At 54.6% G+C, this 22,836-nt stretch overlaps 2 protein-coding genes across 9 annotated transcripts in view; one reads left to right on the top strand and one right to left on the bottom strand.

The window, feature by feature from the left end:
- Window positions 1-11,818, top strand: part of L3MBTL1 (L3MBTL histone methyl-lysine binding protein 1) — a 30,992-nt gene extending 19,174 nt beyond the window's left edge. For all 6 annotated transcript variants that reach the window (XM_030009150.2, XM_030009148.2, XM_030009149.2 and 3 more), the window contains 10 exons: window positions 840-916; window positions 1,363-1,448; window positions 2,024-2,134; window positions 2,419-2,533; window positions 2,786-2,885; window positions 3,849-4,046; window positions 4,373-4,419; window positions 5,371-5,528; window positions 6,185-6,247; window positions 7,256-11,818. In XM_030009150.2, the coding sequence (XP_029865010.1) occupies window positions 840-916; window positions 1,363-1,448; window positions 2,024-2,134; window positions 2,419-2,533; window positions 2,786-2,885; window positions 3,849-4,046; window positions 4,373-4,419; window positions 5,371-5,528; window positions 6,185-6,247; window positions 7,256-7,390 (1,090 nt within the window). In that variant the 3' untranslated portion in view covers window positions 7,391-11,818. The remainder of the gene's footprint in view (window positions 1-839; window positions 917-1,362; window positions 1,449-2,023; window positions 2,135-2,418; window positions 2,534-2,785; window positions 2,886-3,848; window positions 4,047-4,372; window positions 4,420-5,370; window positions 5,529-6,184; window positions 6,248-7,255) is intronic.
- Window positions 11,819-12,057: 239 nt separating this feature from the next.
- Window positions 12,058-14,477, bottom strand: LOC115339962 (osteoclast-associated immunoglobulin-like receptor). Of its 3 annotated transcripts, none has more exons than XM_030010684.2 (6): window positions 14,404-14,477; window positions 14,135-14,317; window positions 14,009-14,044; window positions 13,538-13,807; window positions 13,012-13,296; window positions 12,058-12,352 (listed from the first exon to the last, which is right to left on the bottom strand). In XM_030010684.2, exons 2-6 carry the CDS (start codon window positions 14,166-14,168, stop codon window positions 12,237-12,239), a joined length of 741 nt encoding a protein of 246 aa, XP_029866544.1. In that variant the 5' UTR covers window positions 14,169-14,317; window positions 14,404-14,477; the 3' UTR covers window positions 12,058-12,236. The 3 variants fall into 3 exon arrangements, with proteins under 3 accessions (XP_029866544.1, XP_029866546.1, XP_040978723.1); XM_030010686.2 differs by having other exon boundaries at window positions 14,426-14,441; XM_041122789.1 differs by having other exon boundaries at window positions 14,135-14,422.
- Between the last annotated feature and the right edge of the window lie 8,359 nt (window positions 14,478-22,836).

Genomic DNA, 22,836 nt, shown 5'->3' with positions numbered 1-22,836 from the left:
CACCCCCTGTGCTGGGGGACAAACCTTTACTGGTTCCACGTCACCGCCTGGGACATTGCCGTGGCCCTGTAATTAACACGGGGCAAAGACAGATGTGATTGCATGCTGTGGGCTTGCCCTGAAATCCACCTGGGAGACAGGGCCACATGCAATGCAGAGACTGAAGGCCTGATCTTAAAAGGAGCCCCTGCATCTTTAGGCAGGGGACTGTGGCTGGGGTGGGGAGGTGTCCTAGTTGAGGCTGGTTAAGGCCAATTAAAATGGCCAGTTAGCACAGTCAGGATTCTGAGAGCAACTGGTTCCTTTGTGACTGGAGCCCTCTGACCTTCTCTTACTTCTTGCCCCGAGGAGCTGTGGGGCTGCAGCAGTTTCTGTCCCCAGCTACTCCTCACTCTCTGGTGCTGGGCAGCTACCTGCTCTGTCCCAGGGCAGACCTGCGAAGCAGCAGCACCCGAGTGTGCTGTGACCTACTTGGAGCCGTGACCAGGATGTGAGCGCCCCCCCAGTTGCTCAGGTCTCACTGCTCCAAGCTCTGAAAGGCATTGCCTGTCTCCCCACTCGCAGCAAAGGGTTGCTGTTCCCTGGGCAGCTCTGCGGCACGGCTTGCACCTGGGGTGTGTTCGTGTCGGGCCCTTGCCTTGCCAGGGCCCGTGGTTCCCTGGATCACTCGGGGACAAGGGTGCTGTAGAAGACCTCAGCTTCTGCAGGGGCTTTTGCTGGTGGTGCAGGCCTGGGGGGTGCCACCAAGTGGCCTGCCCTGGGCCCCTGCAGCCCGCGCTGTCTCGCAGTGATGAGCCGGGTATGTCAGCCCTATGTAAGAGTTTGGGTGTGTTTTCTAGGTGTGACCCCAGCAGTCCGTACATCCACCCAGTTGGATGGTGTCAGGAGCATGGCAAACCCCTCACACCTCCTCAAGGTGAGTCAGTGGCCTGGGAATGCAGCCTTCACTGGCACATCCCCTTGGGGACAGGCTTCCAGGGTGGCATGGGGAGCCTGGGGGCACAAACCCCATGGCCCTTGCTTGTCTGCAGATGAGGCAGTTTCCTTCAGCAGGGCCACAGCCAGGGAGGTGTCATGGTCCTGCCAAGGCTTCGGTACATGTGTTCAGGTGCAGCATGGCAGTTGTGTCGGGCCGAGTGGAGACACAAGGATATCCAAGCTGTCTGTGCAGGCCCAGATGTTTCTGCTTCCTTGTACCCTGGATTTCATGGTCCATGAGAAAATAGTAGTACTTCTTGTTGTCTCTCAGGTTCCTGTGTGCCTGACACAGACTTGGTTGGTCCTTCGAGGCAGTAAGACATTCTGGGGTATTTGCCGTCTTCCTGCAGGTGTATCTCACCTTCTGCATCTTCCCCCTTCTAGATTATCCTGACCCCGACAACTTCACCTGGGAAAAGTACTTAAAGGAAACTGGAGCATCTGCTGTCCCAGCTTGGGCCTTTAAAGTGGTGAGTGCCACATCATCTGCTCCACTGTGCCTGGGCAGGAATTTGGGTTTTCTCCATTGACAGGTCTTTGCTTTTATGAAAAGTCAAGTGATGTTCAGTATGCTCCTGCCACAGGCCTGGGGTTTGGATCTACACTCAAGGTTCAGAAGTCAGGGCTATCCTGCACAAATATTTCAAAACTGGGAAAAATGGAAAGTATGACCATCCCCTCAGCTAGACAGGATCCGGACGATGGGAAATCATTTAGGCTTGCTTGATAGTTGTTGTCTCCAACTGCAGCAACAGCAGCTGTGACCAGCCAAGTGTGGCTGCAATGTAGATCACAAAAATGTGTCTCTTGGAGACCTTCTTCCCTTGGGCACAGCTTTCCCATCTTGTTGAAACACAGCTTAGATACAGGAGGCCTGTCTCCACTCTCTGCTGTTGCCACTGTGAGCTGGGATGGCTCTTACCTGGACAGGCCAGGGCTGGGAGCTGGGCTTGAGGAGCACACACTGCTGGGAAAGCTGCCATGGGGAGTGGGAGCCTGAAGAAAGGCTCTGCTCCCCACTGACCTGGATTCTTCCTGGCCTCAGCGCCCACCCCACAGCTTCCTGGTCAACATGAAGCTGGAGGCAGTGGACAGGAGGACTCCTTCCTTCATCCGAGTGGCCAGCGTGGAGGATGTGGAAGACCATAGGATAAAGGTGGGTGCTGGAGTCTCAGTGCTGAACCTGTGACCAGGCACTGTGCTGGCTTGCTCCTGCCCTTCCCAACTCACTGCCAGTTGCAGTGGCAAAGTGTGTGGAGGTCTGTGGAAGCACACCGTGCAGAGGTTGGCAGGTCCCAGTGCCTGGCTCCAGGAGTGGAGGAGAGCCTTGTGCTGCAGTTCAGCTTTACCCTGCTGCTTGCTCTCAGCTTGGAGGGCTCCAGAACTCCTCAGAGAGGTGCCCTGAGGTTTGAAGGGTGACCTCTCTACTTGTCTCCCCAGATCCATTTTGATGGCTGGAGTCACGTCTATGACTTCTGGATTGATGCAGATCATCCGGACATCCACCCCATAGGCTGGTGCTCAAAAACTGGACACCCACTGCAGCCCCCTCTCAGTAAGTCATGCGCCTGGGTCAGTCCCTCATACCAGGGCCCAAGCATGCCAGATCCCCACTGTCACCACCTGCTTGTGCGCAGAAATAGGAAGACAGGTGCTGGCCAAGGATGTGCAGAGAGGAAGGGCTTTTCTGTAGAGTTGTTAGCTGGCAAAGTCTTCCTGATTTGGCACAGGCAGGGAGCCCAGAGCCCTGGCTCTGCCTGGGGCTGCAGCCATGACAGTCTCTCTCCTGTTTCTCCTCCTGGTCTAGGGCCAAAGGAACCAGCCTCCTCTGCCCATGGGGGCTGCCCAACCCTGGGCTGCAAGAGCATTCCTCACACCAAGAGCTCCAAGTACAGCTTTCACCACAGGTGAGCTTGCCAGCATGGCTCAGAGGGGCACAGCTTCACTGCTGGCTCGTGCCAGCCCTTCCTCTGCGCCTCCGCACCTGCCACCCCCACCAGCAACCAGCCCTTCCCTGCACCCACCCCACGCCTGGCTCTGCCCCCAGCTTAGGGGCAGCCCTTGCTCTCTCCAGGCCAGGCCCCAAGACAGCCTGGAGTCTGTGGCTAGTGTAACTCCTGTGAGCTCCTAGTCTGCAGCTGTCCTGTGGCACCCAGAGCCCCTGGGGGTGCCCTACGTGCCCATCTGCCTGTGGGGACATATGGGCTATGCAGGGGACAGTGTCTCTAAGATGCTGTTCACTGATGCCAGCTTCAAGGATGATGTTCCTCCCGCCCCCATGGATGCCTTTCACTGTGAGGTTGTGAGCTGGGAAGTCCTGAGAAGGAACAGTGCATCTCCCCCAGCTCAGTCAGTTGCTTGCGTGACCTTTTCCATGGGAAGCCAGGCATGGTGTAGTGCTGACCCCAGCACGGCAGGCTGGCATCAAGAGGAGCGAGTATGGTGGAGCATCCGTGAGGATGGGGAAGGCAGATCTGGCTCCCAGGGGTTTCTCTACTGGCCACACTCATGATACTTGCTTCCTTCTCACTCTGAGGCTAGTCTGGATGCCTGTGGGGGCAAGGAAGGGAAGATGGACACTCTGTGAACCCCAATGACCTGCTTGATCAGCACTGTGGTGACTTGCACAGGGTCACTGTGATGGCAGCGGAGAAGGTGGGACGGGTGTTTGTACCTGGAGGGACTGGGTGTGCTCTGCCCATGCACCCAGCGCTCTCGCACGGGGAATCTGTTCAGCACGTCTGTACTCTGCTTTCCGTGGCCAGGGCTACGGCTTCCCGTGCTTGGGGGTGGAGGCGTGGCCCTGCTGGCTCGCCTCCCCCATGCTGCTCGAAGCCAGGTCCGACGCTTGCCTCCCCTCTGTTCTCTAGGAAGTGCCCCACACCGGGTTGTGACGGGTCAGGACACGTGACGGGGAGATTCACGGCCCATTACTGCCTCTCAGGGTGCCCACTGGCAGAGAAGAACCAGGGCAGGCTTAAGGCGGACTTGTCCGACACTGAGGCCTCAACTCGCAAGAGGAACCTGATTGGCTTCCCTCAGCGAAAGAAATCTCGGCACCACGGGAGGTAGGGGCAAGCCCGGTGAGCCCCATGCAGCAGTGCAGGGCCCCTGTACCACGACTGCCATCCCTGGGAGGGATGGCCAAGCTGGAGAGGCTCCTTGACCGCGGGGGAGCACAGTTGCTGGCAGCTGGCGTTTGTCCTTCCAGCTCTGTTGGGCACCTTTCTTGGTTTTTCTTCCCACGTTTTGTGTCTTTAGCTGTCAACCCTTTGGGTCAGGGTCCAAGAGGTAATCCTTGCTCCCACTGCCAAGGCATTGCTCTGTGCGGTGTGGAGGAGGGCCCTCGGGCCAGTCCCAACCCAGTTGGAAATCAGTCTTCCTGTCTCTTTAGAGGGCGACCTCCAAAGTACCGGAAGATCCAGCAGGAAGACTTCCAGAGTAAGTGCCGTCCTCTGCCGCGGTGTCATCACAGGGGCAAGGCTTGAGGAGCTGGGGTGGTAGCTGTTGGAGACAGGTCTGCCTTGACTCACTTGCTCAGACCTCACGCATGTCAGCACCAGTGAGGAGCTTGTGGTCAACTGCCAAAGTTGGCCATGTGACAAGGAACGTCCCTGCCTCTTACCAGAGCTCTGCTAGGTCCCTCATCGTGTCTCTTGGTTTACGTCTGTGAATCTTTGAGTGCTTTAGGGCAGGGAATTGGGATCCTCCCTCTATGGCAGGGCATTTTCCCCAGCACTTTGTCCTCTTCAGGCAGGGATGCTGTGCCTTCATCCTGTGGCTGCCGTACCCCAAAATATCAATGTGGTTGTGAAGTGCCAAATTATTGCTGCAGTGCAGAAACCGATGCTAAACAGTTTGCTTGGCATTTAGTTCTGACTGACATAGGACAATGACTAACATTTATTCCAGCCAGTATCCCATTTTACCATAGGCTGTCCCGCTGCCTACCCCAGCACTGGGGATGAATGAAGAGGATGTCTTCTTGGGAGCCATCCTTGACTCCTTGGAGCAGAGAGCAAGGGAGAAGCTTTGTTAAAAACATGAAATGAACTGAATGATATGGGCTGGCATTCTGGTGTGAGATTTGACATAGAAATCTAGTTTAGTATGGAAAATGAATGATTGAAGGTGGTGAGAACAAGGCAAAGCCAAGCTTGTCTCTAAACTTCTTCCCTCACCATCCCCAATCCCACCAAACTGAACACTTGGATACACTGATATCCTATTAATTCAAGGGACAACCACTAGCTCTTGATACCTGGACTCATGAGACCATCTGCTGCCAGCCCTGGGCCCTCCCTGGGGCCTTCCCCAAGGCTTGTAGGATAGGATGGGATGGGATGTTCTCATCCTTCTACCTTGTATCACATCTTGCATTTTTATTGCCAGCTATTTCTTCAGACAATATGCACCAATCGCTCTTCATGTCTGCCCTGTCTGCCCACCCCGACCGCTCCCTGTCGCTCTGCTGGGAGCAGCACTGCAAACTCCTGCCGGGTGTGGCTGGCATCACAGCAACTACAGTGGCCAAGTGGACCATTGATGAGGTAAGATGGTTTTGAAGACTGCATGCTGGCTCCTAACCCGTTGGCATGCTGGCAGCACTCTACCTGGCTGTGCAGCACCGTGGTACATGCACAAGGCATAGAGGTGCTTCAGCGGCCCCTTCCCTGCATTAGTGAGAAGATGGTCTGCTGGACGCGCTTGGGTGGTACTGCATGGACAGCTGCCAAACATGAGCCCTGGTGGTAGCTTCTGGGAAGTACATGCAGAACTACCAGGTTCTCGCTTGGCTTGAATGTGACACTAGCCCAGGGCAAGCAGGTGAAGGCAAACAGCAGTTTCTTCATTTAGCATGTTACAGTTTTCTAAAGAAATCAGTTTCATCTTTGCCAGGTTAAAAAATTAAACCATAGACTCTGCAGATAAGAAGTCACTTCCCTGTTTCTCTGAAAGAGAAATCTTTACCTCCGATTCTTCATCATCACCTTCCGTCACTTTCCTGGGCATCTACGATGGGCCCTCTGAAGGCCTGGGTAGCTGGAACTCTGGCATCAGTCCCAGCAGCCAGCCATGCCCTAACAGCCACATGTTACCTTACAGGGTGCAGAATACCCCTGTGGAAGTGAGGATGTGGGCTCATGGGAGGTCTCCAGCCATAAACATTGCTTCTGTCTTGACATTTTTCTCAATTTATTCCAAGGTCTTTAGCTTTGTTCAGACTCTGACGGGTTGCGAGGATCAAGCCAAGCTCTTCAAGGATGAGGTGAGAAGGGCTGGAGGATGAGTGCAGGTGGCCAAGGATAGCTGTTTACCAACAGAATAGGGAGGAATTGGCCAGTGGCCTTCCTGCAGCAGGTTGCTGCTGAATGCTGAGAGCATGTCCAGCACCTGGCAGCGATCCCACCCTGCAGCCCTGGGGGCAGCAACCCCACTGCATTTGAGTGTGCAGCTGTCTGCCTGTGCAGATACAGTCACAGGAGGGGAGATGCTGACCTCCAAGGAGCTGTGCTGCCCTGTTGTCCTGTCATGGCTGAGGGAGGGACCCTCTGGGGAGGGTAGGATGGGGGAGCAGGAGGAGGATGGTGCTGCAGCCTTAATAGCACCATCACCTCTTGAAGGAAGCTTCTTACTCTTCACCCATTCATCCTTCCCTGCCTGCATCCTCTTACCAGCACAGCAGTTTGGTGGCATTGCTGTTTGTCAGCCAGGTTCATCGTTTCTAGACCCCTCTGTGGACAGACGCACAGAGGGGCTGCTTTTGGGCATGTATGGTACACCCAGGGCAGGCTGATGCTGGGCACACTGGGTTCAAGTGTCTCAGCCTGTTAGTAAATAGCCCCTGTGCTTTAAGGGCGCTCAGGCACACAAAGCTGAGCTGGAGGCAGCCTCCACGTGTGCGGGAACCTGGAGCAGGGAATGGAGGGGTGTTTGCCCAGAGCAGGTTGCCTGCTGGCTGTGTGCTGTGCTTGTTACACTCTGGTGCAGAAGCCCAGGCTGGCTGCAGTTTGAGCTCCTGGGGCGGCCCCTGGAAGGGTCTTTCCCCCTCTCTGCCTGGTTCCTGGTCACGTGAGCTCACAGCTCTGGCTTATCTGGGGCAGCATGGGAGTGCTGTGGGTGGCCCCTGCCCTGCTCCCTGGGATCATCATCTGCGGCACTTGGCTGAGGATGAGTGCAATTGTGCACGTCCCCAGGTCGTGCCTGTGTTGGCTGTCCCTAGGAAGTCACAGCCTGGGTTTTCGGTGAGTGCCTTTGTCCCTGCTCTCCTCTCCAGATGATTGACGGTGAGGCGTTCCTCTTGCTGACGCAGTCTGACATCGTCAAGATTATGAGTGTCAAGCTGGGCCCGGCACTCAAGATCTACAATGCCATCCTCATGTTCAAGAACGCTGATGACACCTTAAAGTGACTTTTCTTGGCCCAGCTGGGACACTCCCTCAGTACCGGTGCTGCCAAACTGTCTGGTCAGGACAGAGATTCCCCCTGACTGAGTGCAGCTTGTCATGTCCTGCTCATGTCCTCTCGGATGCCGCATCTCCACTCTCCCAGCAGTCCATCTCCCATCCTCTCCCCTCCACTCCACACTGCCCTTCTCCTCCAGCACTGGACACAGGCTTGACCCCAAGCCTCAGGGGTGGCTGCAGGGACAGAGGGTGGACATGGGACTAGCCTGTTCTAGTGTGACAGCTGCCCCCCATGTCCTGCTGTGACTGCACTGATTCGGGGTGGGGGGGGGTGTTGAGGGACAGAGAAGCAGTGCGGAGGGTGTAGCAGCTGGGGGCTGACACCACTACTGAAGTCACGCAGATAAGGGAAGGGACTGACTGTGTATGTGCTTGCACCCGTTTAAAGGCTGGTCTTGGCTTTGCTCAGCAGCTGAGTTTGGGTTTTTTTGTTTGTGGTTTTTTTCTTCAATGTGTTCCTCTGGAGCAGCTTGTGCTAACATTGTTTCCAAGGGATGCTCTCAAGGAGCTTCTGCTCACTTTGCCTTTTTCTCTGAATTCTTTTGACTTTCCCTTTTAAGGCCAGGTGACGATTTTGCTTTGCCCCTTCACTGCATTGGGAACCAGTGGCCCACCTCTTGCCCCTTCCAGGGAGCAATGTGTCCTGGCTGCTGCTCTGCCCACAACCAGCATCTGTGCTTTATTCCTCTTTACTGTAATGAAGCAGCCCCAGTGCCCCACGGGGCCAGGGCTGGGTGGGTATAGAACAAGCTCCGTTTCCTCTTGCGTTTCAGGCTGTCTTGGCCAGCATGTCTCTGGGAGAAAGGATGCTTGGTTAACTTGTGTCCCTTGAAGCAATTAAAAAATCCTCTGCAAAGGAGAGTTGAGCCCTCTTTGGCCCACGTATTAGGAACAAGGCTCTTTCTAGAGCGGAGACAGCTGCCAAGGACCAGAAGCATCCATTCCTCCGTAGGCAGATCCATGGCTCGCTTCTGAAGGTGTTCCTGAGTTGGGTGACTTGATCCTGCTGAGCCACCTTCTCCCCCTTTTTTGCCCTTGCGAGGTCCCCAGGTTTTGCTGTCTGAAGAGCAAGATCTGCTGTCCCTGGATTCCTTACCTGCAGAGCTAAAAGAAATTCACCAGTTAACTCTCTTTTTCTGTCTTTTTAGTAACATAGCACCTTTTCAGTAAGGGTGCAGGCATTTGGGGAATGTCCATGTAATGCTGTCCCTTGTAATGGAGGAGAGGCCAAGTAGGCTAGGACTCCAGACCCAGGAAAGCCAACATGCCTGGGGGGTTCTGGCAGAGTCCTAGGCAGCTTCTGATAGTCCCTGTGTCTCCTGGCATCACCCAGGCTGCTCTCGCCATGGTCTGTCATCCTGTGGACGCCTGCTGTGGGTGCTGTTGGAGCAGTGGTGTGGCCATGCAGTGCTGGAGGGTGGCCACCTGCCCCGAGGGCTCTCCATAGTCTGCAGTGATGTGAGCCAGGTCCCACATCCACTTTCTTTCCCATTCCCAAGAATGACGTATCAGTAGCAAAACAATTTTTCCCCCTTTCCCAGTGCCCAAAGACAGGGATGAAGGATTCTTAGCAAGTGCACCAGCAATGTGTCTTGGAGCAGCACTGCCTTGGGAGCCGCTGTCACACCTGGGTCAATCTGTTCTAGGCTTCCCATGGAAATGTAGCATTTTTTGACTCTGTTATTGAATATTTGGGATCACGTTTGACCTGCTCTTGAAACATCTGCTGCTTGTTCTTCATGCAGGACTTGCAACTAGTCTGTGTATTTTTGTCAATGCTTGGGTTTGATTTAGGCAGCTCTTCCTCTCCTTTCCTTTTTTTCTTCCATCTCTTCAAGCACTGCAGTGTGGCCAGCTGTGGAGAGGGGGAAGGAACAGCTGTGTCCCTGAGTCCCACAGTCACCCCCCAGGTTGCCCTTGATCTGCAGTAAATGGTCCTGAATTTGGTCTCTTCAGTTGATGGGGAGTCTCCTTCTGGGCCACTGTGTGCTGGGGGAGCAGATGAGCCCTGTGATCTTCAGCTGTGAGACTGTGCAAACAGTGCTGAGACCTCTCCAGGTGTGATCTGGAATGGAAAGGCTCCCTTGCACAGGACATGGTTATTGAGCTTATACGGAAACATCTCATGAAAGCATCCTATTCTCATCTGCTCCATTCTCTCATGCTAGGACATTCCTCCTGTTGGGGAAGGGACTAAGTACTGTCACTGGGTGCTGGGAGAGGAGTTGCTACCCAGGTGTCAGATCTGAAACGAGTGTGAAGGATGGGGAGCCTTGTCTCTCACAGGGCTGCCCTGGAGAGCAGAGGTGGTGGTAAGCTCAGAAGACCCCTGCTGAAGGGGAAGGGGAGCCATGATCCAAGCCATAGCTGGCCCCCAAGACTGGGTACAACCAACACCATCAGCTCTTGCTCTGCTGTTGGGTGCAATCAAGCTGTGCTCTGCTTGGGCAGCAGCAAAACAGGCAGAAGTGCATGCTCCAGACTGTGCCAGTCATGGGCATCAGCAGGAAGCTGTGCCCATGGGGCACTGCCTTACCTGGGCTCTTATGCCCTCCCTCTAAGAGAGCAGATGCAAACTGGACAGGACTGCCAAGGTGCTCCCCCTTGGCTGTGGGGTCTGGCTGCACAGCTGGACCCCAAGTCTGCTGGGTCTGAGCTCTGCGCAGGGAGCAGCTCTCCGGAAAACCAGCCCCACTTGGAAGGGTGATGAGAGATGTGAGGGTCCCTGTTGGACACACTTGCCTGCTGTCTTGAGCATCAGTTCCTCAGCCTCTTGGGTTGACTCAGCCGTTTGGGTACAAAGCTTCTGGATTCATCTGGGTGAGAGTTACAGGGTTTGTAGGTGGTCAAGGGCTATTTACTGTTAAAACTTAGAACCTTCTTGTTTCCTTTAAAACCAAACTAAACCCAAAGCATTGTGTGTGTATGTGTGGATGGGTGTTTGTGGCGGTACCACGATGCCATTTCCCCTAGTGTTGGTGTGTCACTGTTTCAATGCAGTGGTCTCTGTAGCTGTGGAGGCAGCAGGCTATGGTCCCAGGGTCTTGGGCGATGTGTCCTCCATGAGCAGAAGTTATCTCTGGTCCCAGCAGGGAAGCCAGGAGCAGAAAGGTCTGCTGTACCCCTGGCCTTGGCAGGTCCTCCGTCTCCACAGAGCATTGATTGGGAGTCCCCCCCTCAGTGAGCATCAAGGGCAGCTGTGACCAAGGCAGAAGCACCAAAGTTTTTCATCCTTCCCCTGTTGCCTGACTAAACTCCTCACAGGGATGTCCACTGCCATGTCACTTAAGAAGCTGGAGAGGACAATGGGGCTGAGTGGCCCATGGGTTCTTCTCTTGGGTCTTTCTGAGAGATGTGACTGCAGCCAAAATTTGTAAGTTAATGAAGAATTTTTCAAGTCAAATGTTTTTTTGAGTGGAGGACTCCAAGCCTGTGCTCCTGTCATTCCTGCCCCGGCTGCAGATGGTGTTGGCAGGGCTTAGCTGGAGCCATGGGAGATGTCCTACCACATGCTTCAGCGTTGGGCATGGGGTGTGTCTTCTGGGGCGGCTGGTCCGCAGGTGAGTCCAGGTGCATGGGAGCAGTTGGAGCCTCTCAGGAAGGTGTTTCTCCCTCCTCATGGAAACGGGCAGCATTGTGATGGTGCAAGGCCAAGGTCTCCATTTCTGTGAGAGCAGCCAGCCTGAAGCTCAGTAAGGAGGGCAGCCATGCGTGCCTCTGCCTTCCTCCAGTGATTTCCATGTTGATCACAAGCACTTTTAGAAAAGAAAGAAACCCTCCAAATTGTCTAGGAGGGTTGAAGGCTTAGGGCAGCTGCTGCCTGCAGACGCAAACTTGGGGACATGAGTGCAATGAGGGGCATTGGAGAAGAGGAGGGAGCTGTAAGAGGGATGTGACTTGGCTGCTTCTGCTCCTCTGTTCCTTACTCCATAAACTCCGGGAGGGGACCCATCAGTGCAGAGGAGAGGGAAAGACCTGAGGGCTGCGACCTAGCTCCTTTTCTCCAATCCACCCCTTCCCTCTGGGGCCTGAGACTCGCTCCTCCTTGGAGGGAGGAAAGGGGGGTGTATTTTGGAAGGAGCGTGATTATGATAACAAAAGCTTTTTTGCACTTTCATTCATTTTGCACTTGTTTTTAATTTCTTTTTTCCGTGTTTTTGATATTCGCACCTCCTCTTTGTGTTTTCATAACAAAAATACTTTTGTTGTAGCCAGTGAAGCTATTCTGGAACTTTGTGTCCTGAGTATACAGAGGTTTAAAGGTTCTACATATATAAATTTACATCTGTATAGAAGTAAATTTATGTATATAGATCATGGTGTGATGTGTTCCGTCAGTGTTTTAAAATAATAAACGAATGTGAGCAATGGAAGTCTGTGCAGCTGGACACTGGTTATTTAGCCCTGCTGCCTGCCCTGGGGAAAGGCGCTTGTCCCTGCTGGGGACAGAAGGAGACAGACCTACAGACATGGCAGGGGGAGGTGGGCTGGCTCCCTGGGCCCCAGCCCAGAGTCACACCATGCCACGCCACGGGTGTCACCCCAGCCATGCAGACCCCAAGCCCACCCGAACCCTGCCCGTCCCGCAGAGTGACTCCCAGAGGCAGCTTGATGGGGAGGGACAGTTTATTTATCCCACTGTGAGGTGCTGGAGGGGAATCCCAGTGTTCCCTTACTGGTCCCAGTCACGGGGAGCTCTGTGCGTGGGGAGCGTCTTGGCCCCTCCAGCTCCAGCAGCTGGGGCAGCACAGCCATCTGTCCCACCGAGGCGGAGGGGAGCTGTGCCCCGTCCTAGCAGGGCCTCGGCCTGCACTGGTGACTGTGCACAGCCTCAGCCATGATCAGCCCCAGCAGGACCAGGACCCCAGCCCCCAGGGCCAGGCGCACCACATTGCTCCAGGTGTAATCTGCAGGGGACAGGAAGGGACAGTCACTGGGGGACCCTGGGAGGAGCCCCCCTGGGAGCTCCCAGACAAAAGGAGTCCCGTGGGGGCAACGTGGGGTACACATGGGGCTCCCAGGACAAACACACGTGGACAAGGGGGCATGCTGGAGAGCTCCTGGGCTAAAGAGGGATAAAGGGAAGCTCACAGGGAGCAAAGGGAGCCCCAAGGGCTCCTGTTGGCTCTACCTCCCACAGCCCTGCCCCGTGGGACACCCTCTACCCACAGTCTCTGACCTGTCACCCCACCCAGTGGCACCAAAGATGCGGAGAAGGACAGGAACGTGGAACTGGCCCTCACTTGCCGCTGCCAGCCAGCCAGTGCCACTGGGCTGCAACGGGACGTACAACTGTCCCTGGGGCTGGTAGGTGCAGGCATAGGTGTCCCCTGACCCTTGCCCCCCCAACTGGTAGCCTAGCAAGCCTGTGTCTGTAGGTCATCTGTAGGGTCTCTGAGGAGTTGGCAAGGCTCAAACACGTCTGAAGGAAGCTGTAAGCCTCTGCTTGGACTGCTATTACAGCTCCTTTCTTCTCTGACATCCTCTTTTCTAGTTCCCCCAGGATGTGACAGACGCCAGCCAGGGAGGAAGAGAAGAGCAGGATGTGGCTGAGGGGATGTCTCACCTCTCACTACCAAATCCAGGGTCTTGCTGACAGCAGACCATTCGAATGAAGCACCCTTGGTGAAACACTGGCAGCTGTAGCGGCCCCCGTTGCCTTTATGCACATGGGAGAGGTTGAAATCATCTTGTTCCTTTGAGAGTAAGCTGAGGGTTTTAACCTGGCCCTCCAGGTACAGAAAACAGCCAGCACTGGAGTGTGCGATGGTGCAACGGAAAGTCACGTAAGATCCTGCAACCACCTCATGCCCAGGCAGGACAGAGAGGACAGGTTTGGGGAGACGGAACTCTGTGGGGAGAGGAGAATGCATGAGAAGGTGTGTAGGGCTTTGACGTGGTAGCGGGAGCCACCAGGATCTCCATGACCCCACCACCTGGCTCAGGTGAAGATGGTCCCCACCTCTCCAAGACAGGGAAGAGGGGAAAAACCCTGCCCATCATGTGGATGGGGAAGCCAAGTGGCTACGTGCATCCTGGTCTGCCCATGTGGCGTCTGACCCCACGCAAAGGGGTAACAGCACATCCCTCACCTTGCACCATGACATCCACGGTTTCACTGCGAGCCAGCACAGTGTCTCCATCCACGTAATGGCAGCTGTAGGGACCTGTGTCCTCATGCGTGGCATTAGAGATGGAGAACTCGGCCCTGCTGCCACGGAGCTCCAGGCTACGGAGCTGGTGGCCCTTCTTGTACAGCACGAACTTCCCATTGTCACCCTGGCAACTGCAGCAGATGGTGGTGGAGCCTCCGGGTGGGATCACCCCAGGTGGCTTCAGGAAGATGGAGATCGTGGGGGCACCTGCACAGGGAGAGAGATGCTGCCAGACAGACAGGGAGTCCCCAGCGCCTGGCTGCCCTGCAGTGAGCCTGGAGCTGGTTCCAGGCCCCATCTCCACACAAAGGTGAGTTTTGTTCTGTGGGGCTGGGGAAGAGACCTGGGAGATGGGTGCAGGACCAAAGATGTGTCCAAACTCCCCACCTACCTCCTCATGATACTCACTTGGTGTAGCCTTGCTGTGTGCCACCAGCCAAGCACCTGCAAGAGAAACAGCCGTGTAACATCTCTGTGGAGTCTCCGGATGCCTCATGTCACCCTCTGGAAGCCCACACAGCCTCTGGCACTCACTGAAGGCTAGCACGTGGGTCACGAGCAGCATCATGTCCCTCTTGGCTCCCTCTGTCCTCAACTCAAGCAGGGCTTCTTCAGAGGAAGGCTTTGGCCGGAGGCACTGAGCAGCTGGGTGGCTTCTTGTGGGTCCTGATGTGCCTTTGTTGCCACAAGCCACCTTCTGTCCCACAGCTTGCGTTTCTGCAGACACAGTTGCAGGGCTGGGATGGTTGAACTGGAACCCAAATGTCCCAGTCACCTGCCCAGGGATGGGTACCCGTAACGACCTGGTCTTAGGATCCCGCAGACCTTAGAAGAGAAGCTATCATGGCTTTTTGTTTCTCTTTCTTAGCTCTGGTCACTTGATGGGGAAACAGCTTCCTCTCAGCCCTTGCGAAACAGGGTAACGTTTTGCAGCCGGGGCGGGGAGAAGAGACAGTGCAGGACTCTTTTTGAATCTCAATGAGAAAGCTCCAACAACAAGTGGCGTCATAAAATAGCTGTTTTAATAAGACAGAATAAAAAGGGGACTATAGATAGCACGTAAATCTTACATCCATTCAGAGGCAGGGCACCCCAATGTTCTGCTACATTGATGGACCCTGCATAGATTTTCCTATGGCATGCTGTGCAAATCCCATCTGTGGAGATGTGCCCAGCATCTGAAGGGGCATAAGATTTACTTGTGATCTATATTCCTCTTTTTTATTCTATGCCATTAAAACAGATATTTTATTGCTCTATTTGTTGTCAGGCCTTTCTCACCACCGTCCAGGAAAACCTCTGCACCACGGCATGTCCCCCCATCATGCCCAGAAACCCTGCATGGTTTCCCCCCGCTGCAGTGCAGACCAGGTAGTGGAGGGGGAAAGGACACTGGGCCCAGCCATAGGCTATGTCCAGGCTGTGCTCTTCCTCATGGCTGCCAGCCAGGTTTGGTGGCTCCACAGAGTGGAATAGGAGGGAAGTAACTTGGCTTCACTTTTGGTCTCCTCAGGGGCTGCTTCATCCCACCTGGTCTATAGTGTTTTTCTTTGGAGGAGGGACAGCAATATCTCCTACCTGTACGTCTGGATCCATCGCACAGGGTTGGCCCCATTGCTCATCCATCCAGACCTCCCCAGTCCTAAGCTGGAGCAATGGCAATGTCCTTACTCCAAATAACTGCTCACTTGATCCACACCTGGAGCCTGGCCTCCAGCCTTCTCAGCTGCCATCTAGTCTGGGTTGGCCAGTGGTGTAGACAGAGCTCCCTTTGGTGATAACAAAGGGTTAATTAAACAGGGGAAGTTGCTTACACCTTTGGGTGATGTGGGAGCAAGGAGAGCAGGTAAAGGATGGGTTGTGGGACTGGAGCTGTGTAGGACAGGTGGCAGCTTGTCCAGGGATGCCACACTACTGAAGGCTGCAGCATCTGCAGCTCCCTGCCCTCCTGCAAGCTGCAGGGAGGCATGTCCTGCCCTCTTCCAGCTGTGCACAATCTCTCTCACAATTGGCCCCAGCAGGAACAAAACTGCAGGGCTCAGGGCTAGGCAGATGGTGTTTATATGGCTGTCATCTAGGGAGAAAAGGCAAAGCGGCCACTGGACTTCTCCAGGGCTCTCGGCTGCCCCATGTGGCCCCCCCTAGATCCTCTACCCTTTTCTTTCTTCCCCCTTCAGCTCTTTTGGTCTGCCTTGGAGATATCACAGGGTAGGAGAAGTTTTGCAGCAGGGTGTCCTATGGGCTTCTCCTTTTCTGGGCACCTCTTCTGGCCCCGTCTCCTGTCTAACCCTCCTTTGCCTCCCCCAGGCTCAACCAATTCTTGGCACCTCCTTGGACAGCCTCCCTTCAGGCCCATTCATCTGAACAGCCTCCAACTGTCCACACTGGCCTGAGGGACACCAAACTGCTCTGGCCTCACCAGTGCCCAGTAAAGAACAACTCCCTGGCTCACCCTGCTGGTTATGCCCTGGCTAATGCAGTCCAGGACAGAGTTGGTGGCAATGCCACGGGGCCTAGACATGTGCATGTTGGGACTCCTGGGCCCTCCTCTGCAGAGCCTTTTCTCTCATCCCCCAGCTAGAGACCTACCTCTGGGTGCAAGTCCAGGGCATGGGACCAGCGAAAGAGCTTTGCCCTCTGTCACTGGTGTTAGGGTTTGCTGCATCCAGCAGCCTGACACAAGGCTGCCACAGCTCCACGCCCCCGGGTCCAACCAGCTGTTGAGTCAATGGCCGATTTCCAGCAGGCAGATGTGCAGGCATGCCTATACAACATGTGCATGCACACATATATATGGCCAGCCACACAGCTCAGTACAGGCACACAGAGCACTCATACAAATAGCACCAACAGCCTCATCCTGCTCCCTTCTCTGGCTGATCAGGATGTACCCCTTATTGTACAGCTTGAGGCAAATTTGAGCTTAAATATAAAAAGGTTAATGAACAATGCATTGGGCAGAGTCCTACCATCATAAGCAGTTCTACAAGGAGTCTGAAAAGATGCGGCATGAGCCAATTCCTTATATACACTTGCACCAGCACTGAAGCACCAATCCTGTGAGCGTGGGTTCATCCCCGAGCTCCAGCTCTACTGGCCAAAGGTGGACATTCAGTGATTACATTGCATGATGGTTACAAGATAAGGCTGCTGCACTTCTTACCATTATCAGCAAGGGAAATTTCACTCCCTGACAGGAGTCAATGTCCCTGGCTTTCCCATTCCCAGGCAGTTTAACCCTTACTGCAGTTGGACATCCTGACCTTCCATGCCAGATCATTCCTTGGTCACAAATTACCATTGCTGAGCAGTTACACCTTCACCTGCCATGGTTTGTCCATGGTCCGTGTGCCTGCAGATAAGCTTTTATCACATAATGTAACAACTGCCAGTTCTAGGGGCCATTGGACTCCAGTGGGACAGCTGGCTGCATCCTTCTGGTGCAGCAGCAGCAGGCACATGGCCCACTGTCCACGTGGCTGGCTGGTGGGTCCTGGCACTGCTGGAATGCCCCATCTCCATCCCTGTAGAGGAGGAACACCGCATCCCAGCACTGGCACATGTAGCAGATGCTCATGGCTGTCCTCAGTCCCACCACAGCTCTGAGGCTTAGGGGGATGAAGAGCTTGGGACAGTGTGATCTGCATGGAGAGGGAGTGAAGCCATGAAGCACTGACCTGCACACCACTGCGGTCAGGAATAAGGTGGCAGAAGGAAGAAGGCGAGGAGGCTTCCCTGAAGCGTTGTGCCACTACATCCCCTGAAGTTTGTCCTACACTCACCCCAAGGCAGCATGTCTATTCTGGTTTAACCCAAGCCAGCAACTAAGCATCATGCAGCCGCTCACTCGCTCCCCCCACCCAGTTGGATGGGGGAGAGAATCGGAAGAAAAAAGGTAAAACTCGTGGGTTGAGATAAGAACAGTTTAATAGAACAGAAAGGAAGAAACTAATAATGATAATGATAATAATAAAATGACAATAATAATAAAAGGATTGGAATATACAAAACAAGTGATGCACAATGCAATTACTCACCACTCACCAACCGATGCCCAGTTAGTTCCCAAGCAGTGATCCCCCCAGTTTATATACTGGGCGTGACATCACATGGTATGGAATACCCCATTGGCCACTTTGGGTCAGCTGTCCTGGCTGTGGCCCTTCCCAACTTCTTGTGCCCCTCCAGCCTTCTCGCTGGCTGGGCATGAGAAGCTGAAAAATCCTTGACTTTAGACTAAACATTACATAGCAACAACTGAAAACATCAGTGTGTTATCCACATTCTTCTCATACTGAACCCAAAACATGACACTATACCAGCTACTAGAAAGAAAATTAACTCTATCCCAGCTGAAACCAGGACACACCGTCTCCTCCTTTTATCCCTCCTCCTTCTTTTCCTTCTCATCTGATCTTCTTTGTCCTTTTCCTTCTCCTCACCTTCATTTTCTTCTTTTTCATCCTGCTACTTTTTCTCCTGTTAGTCCTCCTGCTCCTCCTCCTCTTACACCATCTATTTTTCCTCCTCCTCCTCTTCTTCCAGATCTTCTTCTTTCTCCTTTTCCTCTTCTTCCTGTTCCTCTGGTTCTTCCTTTTCCTCCTCCTGTTCTTCCTTTTCCTCTGTTTGTGGTTTTCCTTTTCCTCTTCCCGTTTCTCTTTCTCGTTTCTTCTCATTTTTTTTTCTCCCTATCAACCTCCTCTTCCTCCTGTTCCTACTCATCTTCTCCCTTGTTCTCTTCCACTAGGTTTTTTTCTCATCCTCTACCTCCTCCTGTTTTTTTTTTTTTCCTCCTGTTAGTTTTCCTCCAATTGTTCTTCCACCTCCTCCTTGTGTTCCTGTTCATTTTCCTCAGAATCACAGAATGGGTGAGGTTGGAGTGGACCTCTGGAGATCATTTGGTCCAGCCTCCAGGCTCAAGCAGGGCCACCTAGAGCTGGTTTCCCAGGACCGTGTCCAGACAGCTTTTGAGTATCTCTAAGGATGGAGATCCTACCACTTCCCTGGGTAACCTGTGCCAGATCTTAGTCACCCTCACAGTGAAAAAGTGTTTCCTGACGTTCAAAGGATACCTCCTGTGTTTCAGTATGTGCCCATTGCCTCTTTTCCTGTCACTGGACACCACTGAAAAGAGGCTCCATCCTCTTCGCACCCTCCCTTCGGGTATTTATATACATTATTGAGATCCCCTCCAAGCCTTCTCTTCTCCAGGCTTAACTGTCTCAGCTCTCTTAGCCTTTCCTGATATGTGAGGTGCTCCAGTCCCTTCACCAACTTTGTGGTCCTTTGTCAGACTGGCTACAGTATGTCCATGCCACTCTTGTAGCGGGGAGTCCAGAACTGAACACAGCACCACTGCTGAGTAGAGGGGAAGGATCACCTCCCTTGACCTGCTGGCAATACTGCCTAATGCAGCTGAGGCTACCATTCACCTTTTTTTCAGCAAGGGCACATTCCTGGCTCACAGTCAACTTGGTGTTCACCAGAACCCCCAGGGCCTATTCTGCCCAACTGCTTTCCAGCCAGGTGGTTCCCAGCATATATTGGTGCATGGGGTTGTTCCTCCCCACGTACGAGACATATCACTTGTCCTTGTTTTAACTTCACAAGGTTACTATCAGCCCATTTCTCCATGCTGGCGAAGTCTTTCTAGATGACAGCCTGACTCTCTGGCATATCATCCACTCCTTCCAGTGTGGTGTCCTTTGCAAACTTGCTGAGGGCATACTCCTTCTTATCATCCAAATCATTAATGAAAATGTTAAACAGGACTGGATCCAGTATTGACCCCTGGGGCACTCCACTAGTTACTGGCCTCCAGCTAGACATTGTGCTGCTGATCACCACCCTCTGGGCCTGGCCACTCAGCCAATTTTCAATCCACCCCATTGTCTGTTCATCTATCTGTACCTCAACAGATTCTCTTGGAGCATTTTATGGGAGATGGTGTCAATGGCCTTACTGAAGTCCAGGTAGACAATACCCACTGCTATCCCCCTCATCTACCAGGCCAGTAACTTTGTTGTAGAAGTTTATTAAGTTGGTTAAGCATGACTTCCCCTTGGAGAAGCCATGCTGATTTCTCTTGATGATTTTGTCATCATTCATGTGCCTGGAAATGGTTTCCAGGATTAGCTACTCCATCACCTTCCAAGGGATCGAGGTGAGGCTGACTGGCCTATAGTTCCCTGGGTCCTCCTTCTTGCCCTTCTAGAAGATGGGGGTGACCTTTCCAGTCTTTGGGCACTTCTCCTGGTCACCATGATCAATCACATATTATCGAGAGCGGCCTTGCAATGACATCAGCCAGTTACCTCAGCACTCACGCGTACGTATGTCCCACCATGGCCTATGGACTTATGTATGTCTAGTTTGCTTAAGTATTCCCTGATCTGATCCTTTTCCACCAAGGGTATATTTTCCTTGCTGGAGACTTCTCTACTGGTTTCTGGGACCTGGGATTCCTGAAGACTTGCTAGTAAAGACTCAGGCAAAGGCAGCATTCAGTACCTCAGCTTTTTCCATGTCCTGTGTAAGCAGGCCCCCCCTGTCTTATTGAGCAATGGGCGCACATTTTCCCTTGTCTGCCTTTTGTTTCCCATGTGCTTATAGAAGCTCTTCTTGCTGCCTTTGACATCCCTGGACAGATTCAATTCTGTATGGGCTTTAGCTTTCCTAATCTTGTCTCTGGATGCTCAGACAATGTTTCTGTTTTCCTCGCAGGTTACCTGTCCTTGCTTCAACCCTCTTAACACTTCCTTTTTTGTGTTTCAGTTTTGCCAGCAGGTCCTTGTTCATCCATGCAGGCCTCCTGGCATTTTTGCCTGACTTCATAGTTGTTGGGGTGCAGATCTCTTGTACTTGGACTAGGTGATCCTTGAATATTGGCCAGCTTTCTTGGACCTCCCCTTCCCTACAGGGCCTTATCCTGTGGGACTTTTCCAAGCAGATCTTTGAAGAGGCCAAAGTCCACTCTCCTGAAGTCCAGGGTTGTGAGCTTCCTTTTCACTCTCCTCCCTGCCCTCAACTCCACCATCTCATGGTCACTGCAGCCAAGGCTGCCTTTGACCTTCACACCCCCAACTAGCCTCTGCTTGTTGGTGAAGATGAGATCCAGCAGAGCACCTCTCCTTTTTGGCTGTTCTATCACTTGGAGGAGGACTTTATCATCAGTGCACTTCAGGAACCTCCTGGATTGCTTATGTCCTGTGTTGTTTTCCCTCCAGCAAGTACTGGGGTGGTTGAAGTTCCCCATGAGCACCAGGGCCTGCAACTTGAAGCTGCTCCTATCCATCTATGGAGGGCATGATCCACTTGTTCTTCCTGGTTAGGTCAGACACCGACTCTAATATCAACTTTACCTGTCCTCTCTTTAATCCTAACCCATAAGCTCTCAGTTGGCTCCTCATCCATCCCCAGGGAGAGCTCCATGCACTCCAGCTGCTCTCTCACATAAAGGGAAACTCCCTTTCCTCAACTTTCTAGTATGTCTTTCCTGAAGAGTCTATATTCCTTCATTGCAATACTCTAGTCATGGGAGCCATCTGACCATGTCTCCATTATCCTGCAAGGGCACACAGATCTCCAACTCCTCATGTTCATCCCCCATACTGTGTGCATTAATGTACAGGCACTTTAAAGAGGCACCCCAGCATGTTGAGCTCCTGAAGAGGGTGGTGGGGATTTCTCCATCATGGTGCCTCATAGGCACTTTCTTGCTTACAAGCAAGTGCTGGCATGACCCCGCTTAAGCCCAATTTGTAGATTTCATGATCCGACCACATCCCCTCCTGCCCTTTGCTCAGCGATCCTGTCTGTCACTTTCTCACAGGACTGCTGGTTGCTCTCTCCCTCCCCCACCACTCTCAGTTTAAAGACCTCCTGATAAGGTCAGTCATCATGTTGACAAAACCAGCTTTGCCCTGCTTAGTGAGGCGGATCCCATCTCGCCCCAGCAGATGCTGATCTGCAAATGAGGTCCCCTGGTCACAGAACGCCAAACCCTATCACCAACAGTTCTGCAGCCAACGACTGGCTTGTCCTATTAGTGCTCCGCTCTTCGCAACCCTTCCCCTCAACAGACGGGCTGAGGAGAACACCACCTGGGCCCTTATGCCCTTCACTACTGCCCCCCAGTAGTCAAGTTCTTTTTCTTCTCCTCCTCCACTTGCTCCTCCTCTTTTTCCACGGTCCCTGCGGTCCCACCCTTGTTGCCCCAGTGGCCCCAGACCCCGCCATCCGACCCTCTGGGCTTTCCTCGCGCTCCTTCTCTCCCAGACTGCACCGGGAGCGCTTTTTGCCCCCAGCGTTCTGCGGGGCCCTTAACGGTCTCTGAGCGGAACGCGCTGGAGCGAACGGCTGCCGGGGCGGCCTCTCCCCCGCGGCAGCACCGCAGCCCGCCGGCGCACCCTCAGCGAGGAGCGAGAAGCGAGAATAAGGGAGAAGGGAAGCGCTGCCACAGAGCGGCGCCGAGCGAGGCCGGCTCTCCCGCCCGGCGCCCCGTCGCGCCCGGCGGGCAGGGGGAGCCGCTGCGCCCGCCGCGGCAGGCGCCTGAGGGCGGTCCGCCGGGGCAGGCCGCGGAGCAGCCCCCGCCGCGGGGCCCGTCAGGCGGCGGGCAGGGACCGCGGAGGGGCGGAGCCGCGCGGCAGACGGGCCCGGCTGCCGAGCGGGTCATGGCGACGGGGGCTGGAGAGGCAGCACGGAGCCAGGCCTCCCTGCGGCGCCGGCTGCAGAGCTCGCAGGAGGCGCAGCACCGGCAAGCGGTGCTGGTGCGGAAGCTGCAGCGAAGGTGAGGAGCGGGGCGCCGGCCCGGCGGGGAGCTGGCCGGGACGGGCCGCGGTGGCGGGGGCCGGGGTGCCCGGGCCGGCCGCGCAGCGCTGAGAGGGGCCTCGGCGGCGGCGGCGGCGGCGATGTCGGGGGGCGAAGGCGCGGCCCCAGCGGGGCCCTCCCCGGGGCGTTCCCCGGCGCTGCCGCGGGCGGGACGGCGCCGAGCCGCAGCTCGGGGAGGCCCCGGGAGCCGCCCTCCTCCGCCGGCCCGGCCCGGCCCGGCCCGGCCCGGCCCGCTGGGGCCGCCGTGGCCCTGCCGCTCTGTCGCCCTGCCGCTGTCACCCCTGCCGAGCCTCTCGTGAGGGCTTGTCCGTACTGAAATAAAGATGCCCGGCTCGCAGCGGCTTTTGTTGGGCCACGTTAGCAGGGGGCTGTCCCAGAGGCAGGAGCCGAGCCGGCGGGGGTGGTTT

The sequence above is a fragment of the Aquila chrysaetos genome, chromosome 3, assembly GCF_900496995.4.
Source record: "Aquila chrysaetos chrysaetos chromosome 3, bAquChr1.4, whole genome shotgun sequence".
NCBI classification, from domain to species: Eukaryota; Metazoa; Chordata; class Aves; order Accipitriformes; family Accipitridae; genus Aquila; species Aquila chrysaetos.
This window is presented reverse-complemented; position numbering and strand designations above follow the sequence as displayed.

Excerpts from the sequence above, each read along its gene's own strand:
- LOC115339962 (XM_030010684.2), bottom strand. The coding sequence starts at position 14,168 with ATGATGCTGCTCGTGACCCACGTGCTAGCCTTCA. Across the intron at positions 14,045-14,134 it reads GACCCACGTGCTAGCCTTCA|GTGCTTGGCTGGTGGCACAC; the intron begins GTGAGTGCCAGA and ends TTTCTCTTGCAG. Across the intron at positions 13,808-14,008 it reads ACACAGCAAGGCTACACCAA|GTGCCCCCACGATCTCCATC; the intron begins GTGAGTATCATG and ends CTCCCTGTGCAG.